The sequence below is a fragment of the Galeopterus variegatus genome, unplaced genomic scaffold (genome assembly GCF_000696425.1).
Source record: "Galeopterus variegatus unplaced genomic scaffold, G_variegatus-3.0.2 Scaffold5661, whole genome shotgun sequence".
NCBI lineage: Eukaryota > Metazoa > Chordata > Mammalia > Dermoptera > Cynocephalidae > Galeopterus > Galeopterus variegatus.
The window spans coordinates 72,043-80,564 of NW_007731772.1; the positions used below are offsets into that span (position 1 = coordinate 72,043).

Below are 8,522 nucleotides of genomic sequence, written 5' to 3' on the forward strand. Positions count from 1 at the left end.
CCTATTTGCTGAAGTGTTTCTCCTATGTTTTCTTTAATAAGTTTTATTGTTTCAGAGTGCACGTGTTTTCAGCACTTAGGTTCTGCATAAGTGCATTTAGGACTTTTACCATTGGTGCACTCCCTGTTCTTTGTCAAGTCTATGTGCTCCCACAGAGAGTCATTAGGAATTACTGAATATAATAGTTAAAAGGGGCCACTTGTGATATTTGATATTCTTTGAGTTATCAAGTGTCAGCATTATGTCGAATGTGCTAGTTAACAAACCCAGCATCTCTTGAGTACCATGTTAAATGATCTGGGGGATTTTGGTACTTGTTTATGACATCACTTTTCCTTACTGACTTGGGCACAATGCTAAGTCACATGCATAAGTACCACAATCAGGGAAGGAAAAGTTTTATAGAATGTGATTCACTCTGCTTAATTTAGAATGTTTCCAAAATGTTGATCCAAAACATTGATCCCACCCATTGATAGTAACAAACAGCAAACCTGTGTATATGGATTATTCAATATCTAGGCCACGTTTTTACTTTTTTCTTATACTTCAACCATGACCTTATCAATCACACACTACTATTAGCGTATGTTTAGATATATAGAACTCCTACATTGCCTAGTGTAGAATTGGCCAGCTTTTTGCCAGTAATTTTTTAAGTGGCTATTCCACTTTTAGGCTCTATATCAGTTAAACTAAGTAGAATTATTATTTCATGTATACATAATACAGGAACAGCAATTTGTCATAGTTGTAATTTCTCATTTTCACTTCTGGGCCACTAAACTAGTAACTCAGAACATTTTTGAAGATGCCATATAACCTTCAAATATGATACTTTTCTCTTTGAAAAAAGTTTGATTCTATAAGGGTTTGATTTCACAAAAAATAATGTTAATTACAAGCTGTTTGTTTTTAATCAAGATTTTTTTTACATAAGTAGAAATTGGAAAGAACCTAGATTTCTAACAATAGAGGAATGGTAAAATAAATTATGCCTGATATATTTTATATTAGTCCGTTTTCTGTTGCTTATAACAGAGTACCTGAAATTAGGTAATTTATAAAGAAATGCAGTCTATTTCTTAACAGTTTTGGAGGCTGGGAAGCCCAAGGTCTGGGGGCATATCTGGTGAGGGTCTTCTTGGTGGCAACTCTCTACAGAGTCCTGTGGCAACAAAGGCAATCATATGGCGAGAATGGCAAGAATATTTTCATGTGCTCTTCTTATGAGGCTGCCACTTCACACCCATGATAACCCATTAATTCATTAACCGATTAGTAGTTTAATTTATTCATGAGGGCAGGGCCCTCACAATCCACTCACCTTCTAAAGGCTCCACCTTCCAACACTGCCACATTGGAGATTAATCTTCCACATGAACTTTGAAGGTGACAAACATTCAACCTATATCATATTTTTTACCGTGGAATATCATGCAGCCAAGGATTTTTAATGGTAGAAGAAAATGCATACCTATAATATTAAATGAAAAGGCAAGATATAGATCTACTTATATGGTATGGTCCCAGCTATGTTAAAATACTTATTTTTTTAAATTTATTTTTTATTAGCATATTCATTGTTACAAATCATGCTTATTCTTTATGCCACTTCTCCACTCTCCCCCTCCTCCCATTTCCTTCCCCCTTTTGACATGTCTTTTTGGTAGTTATCTTTAGGTGGTTGGATTATATGTCATTTAAATTTTTTATTCTTTTTTGTTTTTTCCTAAATTTTGCTTTTTAATACTATTTACTACATTACAGGAATAAATTATTTTAATTTCTTGTTTAATTTACCAGGGTTAATAATTTACTATCCTACATTTTTGCATTCAATTCTCAAAAACAAAGGATATTCTACATGTCACTTTAGTATTAAAGTAAATTATACTTATTAAAAAAATGGAAGCATAAAATTGCAGCCAGAACATTTCAATAATATTTTCTTATTTTGAATGGATAAATAATAAAAAGATTGGGGTTTTATATTGCAGTGATTATGAATGTCTTGAGGATCTATATTGCTTTTAATTGTATGTTTTTTAGTATGTATTTTCTTTTTTAATTTACTATTGCAGTAAAATAAACATAACATGAAATTTACCACCTGAACTATTTCTAAGCACACAGTTCAGTGGCATTAATTTCGTTCATACTGTTGTGCTACCATCACCACCATTCATCCACAGAACTCTTTCCATCTTATAAAACTGAAACTTTGTACCTGTTAAAGAATAACTCCCCATTCTCTCTTTCCCCCAGCCCCTGGCCACCACCATTCTACTTGCTATTTCTATGAGTTTGACTAATCTAGAAACGTCATATAAGTGGGATTATATAATATTTGTCCTTTTGTGATAGGCTTATTTCACTTAGTCTGATGCCTTCAAGGTATTATCCATGTTGTAGCACGTGTTAGAATTTCCTTCCTCTTTTAAGGCAGAATAATATTCCATTCTATGTGTATACTACATTTTGCCTGTCCACTCAATGTCAATGGACTCTTGAGTTGCTTCTACTTTTTGGCTATTGTGAATAGTGCTGCCATGAATTTTGGTATACGGATATCTCTTTGAGTCTCTGCTTTCAATGTTTTGGGGTATATACACCAAGAAGTGGAGTTGCTGAATCATATGATAGTTCTATTTCTAATTTTTTGAGGAATCTCCATACTATTTTCCGTAGCAGCTGCAGCATTTTACATTCCCACCAACAGTGTACAAGGGTTCCAATTTCTCGACATCCTTACCAACACTTGTTATTTTCTGTTTTTGTTTTTTTTGAGAGTAGCCATTCTAGTGAGTATGAGGTGATATTTCACTGTGGTTTTAATTTGCATTTCTCTAGTGATTTCTGATGTTGAACATCTTTTTGTGTGCTTTTTGGCCATTATTTGCCATTTGTATGACTTCTTTGGAGAAATGTCTTCTTTGCCTATTATTTATTTGGGTTGTTTGTTTTTTGTTGTTTACTTGTAGGAGTTCTTTATATATTCTGGATATTAACTCCTTATTGCATACATGATTTACAAATATTTTCTCTCATTCTGTGGATTGCCTTTTCACTCTAGTAATTGTGTCTAATTTATCTATATTTTCTTTTGTTGCCTGTACTTTTGATTTCATATCCAAGAAATCAGTGCCAAATCCAGTGTCATGAAGGCTTTTATCTATTTTGAGTTGATTTTTTAACGTGGTATAAGATAAGATTCCATCTTTGTTCTTTGGCGTGTGGATGTCCAGTTTTTCCAGCACCATTTATTGAAAAGACTGTCTTTTCTCCATCGAGTGGTCTTGGCACCCTTGTCAAAAATCATTTTACCATATATGTGAGGGTTCATTTCTGGGCTCTCTGTTCTGTTTCATTGATCTATATGTCTGTCTTTATTCCAGTACCATTCTGTTTTGATTACTGTAGGCTTGTAGTAAGTTTTGAAATCAGGAAGTATGAGACCTTTAGACTTTGTTCTTCTTTACTGTTAATTGTATTTTGAATTTTTATCAAAATTCTTGTTTGTTGTATGTACCCTATAGATCAGGCTGATTTGTATAGCTAAAAAGGAAAAAAGTTCTTAAATGCAGCTTATGTTATTTTCATGAAAGTTTTAGTTCTTTAATTTTCATTTTGGTGTGTGGATAAATAATCCTACTCTGTCATTTCAGAGTCATATCAATATGGTTACCAGAGGATTTCATTCACTCAATTCTCAAGATTGGGAAATTACATTTGGTTTAGCTGTCCTGATTTTTTTGAAATATGAACTTGTCTACAGACTGCTGGAATAGATAGTTTAGAAAGGAAATTATATATCTACCATTGATCCTATTCTACATTGTAAAATCTTATTTGCTGGCATCCTTAAGCAAGAATGGCTCTGGACTTGGAAAAAATAATCAGCAAATCTTCAAAAGTGTAAATATGGTAAAAACAGCAAAGAAGAATCACTAAGAGAACAACTGATATACTGTATATGGGAAATTTATTATTGTATCAGCTAAGATGCTGTCAGTTAAAAGAGACAGTATTTAAATCAAACTAATTTAAACAATAAAAGGAGTGTATTGGCTCAGGTAACTAAAAATAGTCCAAGACTAGGATGGGCTTTATGCCTGGTTTTATTTTGACTCTCCAGCTTAGTTTCTCTGTTTTTAATTCAGTTCTGCCTTCCTTTTTGTTGGCTTCATCAGTTCCAGGTTTGCCACATTTGTATTTGACTCTCCAGCTTAGTTTCTCTGTTTTTAATTCAGTTCTGCCTTCCTTTTTGTTGGCTTCCTCAGTTCCAGGTTTGCCACATTTGTATACTACACCACCTAGAACAAAAGTTTTTTTCTTCTGCAGTTATCAAATGAAAGTCCTTGGCTTTAATTGATTGAACCAATTTATATCACATGCCTAGTCACTGTGGTAAGGAAAATGCCATGCCCTAATTGGTTTAAGTTGGATTTTCTTCTCATCTCTGAACTAATCATGGGGCAAGGAGGTTGGGAGTACAGAGTGGGCTCTTCAGGACTAACACCTGAAGTTGGAAGGTGAGCTCAGTTCCCCCAAATTACGTGGCTGCTGTGCCACGGGGGAGGTGCAGATAGATGCTGAGGAGGAAGACCAGTCCATTATCATGGTCTTTTTATTTTTAAAAAAAAAAAAAAAAAAAAAGTTAAGAAGGAAAATCAGCAAGGCAGAAGAGACAAGGAATAAGAAAGGCAAAACAAAGATGGGGGAGTAAGCACGTCAAAAATAGTAGTGGGAATTAGAAGCAGCAGTGATAGAGTGTAGCAAGCAGCAAATTTGTGACAACACAGAAGAAGTTAATGATCAGTGAAGAAAGAAAGAAAGGCAGTGTCCACAGATACTTTGGTGCTAAAACTCTTGAAGCCTCAATCTGCTATATAAGGTATAAATATTGTATCACTTAGAATGCTTTCAGTTCCAAACAACAGGAAACACAACTCAGAGTGTCACAAACAACTGTGGTAAGGAAAATGCCATGCCCTAATTGGTTTAAGTTGGATTTTCTTCTCATCTCTGAACTAATCATGGGGCAAGGAGGTTGGGAGTACAGAGTGGGCTCTTCAGGACTAACACCTGAAGTTGGAAGGTGAGCTCAGTTCCCCCAAATTACGTGGCTGCTGTGCCACAGGGGAGGTGCAGATAGATGCTGAGGAGGAAGACCAGTCCATTATCATGGTCTTTTTATTAAAAAAAAAAAAAAAAAAAAGAAGGAAAATCAGCAAGGCAGAAGAGACAAGGAATAAGAAAGGCAAAACAAAGATGGGGGAAGTAAGCACGTCAAAAATAGTAGTGGGAATTAGAAGCAGCAGTGATGGAGTGTAGCAAGCAGCAAATTTGTGATGACAACACAGAAGAAGTTAATGATCAGTGAAGAAAGAAAGAAAGGCAGTGTCCACAGATACTTTGGTGCTAAAACTCTTGAAGCCTCAATCTGCTATATACTGTATAAATATTGTATCACTTAGAATGCTTTCAGTTCCAAACAACAGGAAACACAACTCAGAGTGTCACAAACAAGAGGATTTATTAGCTCAAATAACTAAAAAATATCCAGCCTTTAGATGCTTAGTAAAGAGGTTGGTAATGTCATCAGGCTTTGGCTTTGTTTCTCTGCAATTTTCTTAGTCTGTCTTCTATATATCTTCTTTAGTTTTAAGCTCAGACCATGGTGGTCCCATGTTGTGACTGGACTACCTTAGACCCTTATCTTGATTTTAGAGACCTGAAGTTGGAGTCTGCTTCCCTAGAACCATGTAGATTCCAAGAAAGAAATCAAAAATTTTGAGAAAGGGAGCAACAATTTATGAGAATGCAACCACGAATGTTAAAGTAGGCAAGTAGCCCCTTATTTTTTAACAGTCCATAAAAATATTAATTTACGTAATTTTACACTTTATTTATCTAGCTTTCAATAGTTATTGAGCTGCTCCTATTTGCCAGGCTCTATTCTAGGCATTAAGATTACAGTATTTCATGGAGCTAACATTCTAGTGGAAGGAGTCCTAGAATAGACAAATAAAGTTAATTTTAGGTAATTTTTTTTTCTTTTTTTAACTGGATAATGGGATGGAGTTGCTGGGAGAAGAGTCAGGAAAGGCCTCTTTAAGGAAGTGCATTTGTATCAGAACCTGAGCAATAAGAAGGATGCAAAGTTCAAGGTGAAGAGCATTACAGGTAGTGGAAATAGGAAAGGCACTGAGGTAGGAACAGTCTTGGAAAGATAGAAGAACAAAAAGAGAACCAGGATGTTTGGTGAGTAATGAATAAAAGAAGTTATGAGATGAGAGAGAGGCAGGGGCTAGGCATGGTTAGGAAAATGGATTATTTTTCTTTTAAGCAGGCATATCAACTAATATGATTCTCTGGCAGGCAAATTATATTTAGTATTACCTGTTTAAAAGGTTGTAGAAATATGTAATATATTTTAGGGAGATTTCCATTTTAAAAATCAGTTAAAATACAGGAACTCTATTTTTAAGCTTTAGTAAGCCCATTTCTGTTGAGCAGTTCTTTTTCACAAGTCACTTTTAACTGTGTAATAGAAAATTGGTAGAAGTTCTGATATACATGACCTTGACTTGTTTATGATCATAGATGTTCAAAATTATATGCACAGAACTCATTTTGGGGAACTTTAGGTACAACATATTTTAAATCCTTTAACAGTGTATTCTGTTTTCTTGTAGGCAACGCTAAGTATCATTCACAGTGTTGTTCTCTCAGTTCTTGACAAAAACCAAAGAACTAGAGAATTAGAGGAGATTTCACAACAGAAAAATGCTGCAAAAGATAATTCACTGGACACAGAGGTGGCTTATTTAATCCATGAAGGGATGTTTATTAGTGATGCATTCAGTGAGGGTGAATTAACACCTGTAGCAGTTGACACTACCTCTCAAAGAAATGCATCTCCAAACAGTGAGCCCTGCAGCAGTGATTCAGTATCTGAACCAGAATGTACTACTGATTCTTCATCCAGCAAAGAGCAGACATCATCATCTGCTACTCCAGGAGGTGTGGATATTATGTGAGTATAGTGGCTACTGCCAAATTGATGAGATTTTGAGTCATTTTATTAATGGTTTCAGTAAGATTGATTATTCAACTTATTGAAAAATCATGTAAACTTTGGTCTTGGACTTTAACAAAATATATTAATTTTATGAAACATATCTATTTTTGAAAATGTATGAGAGGAAAGGAGGTGAGCATTGAAAATAATTGAGAATTGTCTTGTTTTAAGTCTGAAAAGGACCTTTAAAGACCATTTAATTAAACGCCCCTCATTTCAGTGACCTGATACCCAGAGAACTTAGATGACTTAATGGCAGAATTTGTATTGTAACCCAGGTCAGTAATTGCTTTGGTCATTTTTCTTTCTTCCTCTATTTCACCTTTGTGTTTTAAATATAATGAAGATCTGTTTGATTCACAACTTTTTTCAAAGACATGAATTTCCATGTGGGTCACACTATCTGTGAAACGTTATTTTTTAAACTTCTTATTTTGAAATAATTTCAGATTTACAGAAAAGTTGCCAGAATAGAACAAAAAACTCATATGTCTTTTATCTAGATTCACCAGTTAACAATTTACCACATTGTCTTCTCCCTTCCTCCCCTTTTCTGTTTCTCCCTCCTGTCCTCTCTGTCTCTTTTCTTTGTTTTGGTGGCTGGCTGGCGGCTGGTACCCCGTACCCAGTATGGGATCCAAACCCATGACCTTGGTGTTANATGTGGGTCACACTATCTGTGAAACGTTATTTTTTAAACTTCTTATTTTGAAATAATTTCAAATTTACAGAAAAGTTGCCAGAATAGAACAAAAAACTCATATGTCTTTCATCTAGATTCACCAGTTAACAATTTACCACATTGTCTTCTCCCTTCCTCCCCTTTTCTCTTTCTCCCTCCTGTCCTCTCTGTCTCTTTTCTTTGTTTTGGTAGCTGGCTGGCGGCTGGTACCCCGTACCCAGTATGGGATCCAAACCCATGACCTTGGTGTTATAAGGCTATGCTGTAACCAACTGAGGGAGGCCTGCCTTTTTTTTTCTTTTTATGTCTGGCTGGTACAGGGATCTAAACAACTGAGCTAACCAACCAGCCCCTTGTCTCTTATGTTAGTGTTTTTTCTGAATCATTTGATATTAGGTTGCAGACATGATGCCCCGTTATCCCCAGATACTTTGGTGTGTATTTCCTAAATACAAGAACACTCTCCTACATAACCATAGTATACCAATTAAATACAAGAAAGCATTAATACATTATTACCATCTAACCCACAGACCCCATTCAAAGTTTACCAATTGTCCCAATAATCTCGGGTATCTAAAAAAAAAAAGGGCAAAACCAATAAAATCTTTCTGGGCCAGGAGTGTAGTTTGGATTTAGTTATTTTTAAGAATAACAAGAACTTAATACTTTTGTTCATCTTTTTTTTTTTTTCCTTTTTGTCTTTTTTCGTGTCCGGCAACGGACCGCAGCCCTCAGTGTCGCGCCCGTACC

At 35.2% G+C, this 8,522-nt stretch overlaps 1 protein-coding gene across 1 annotated transcript in view; it reads left to right on the top strand.

Moving 5' to 3' along the window:
• Positions 1-8,522, top strand: part of VPS54 (vacuolar protein sorting 54 homolog (S. cerevisiae)) — a 107,294-nt gene that overhangs the window by 72,042 nt on the left and 26,730 nt on the right. Inside the window, exon 12 of the mRNA XM_008589813.1 lies at positions 6,702-7,042. Coding sequence (XP_008588035.1) covers positions 6,702-7,042 — 341 coding nt within the window. The remainder of the gene's footprint in view (positions 1-6,701; positions 7,043-8,522) is intronic.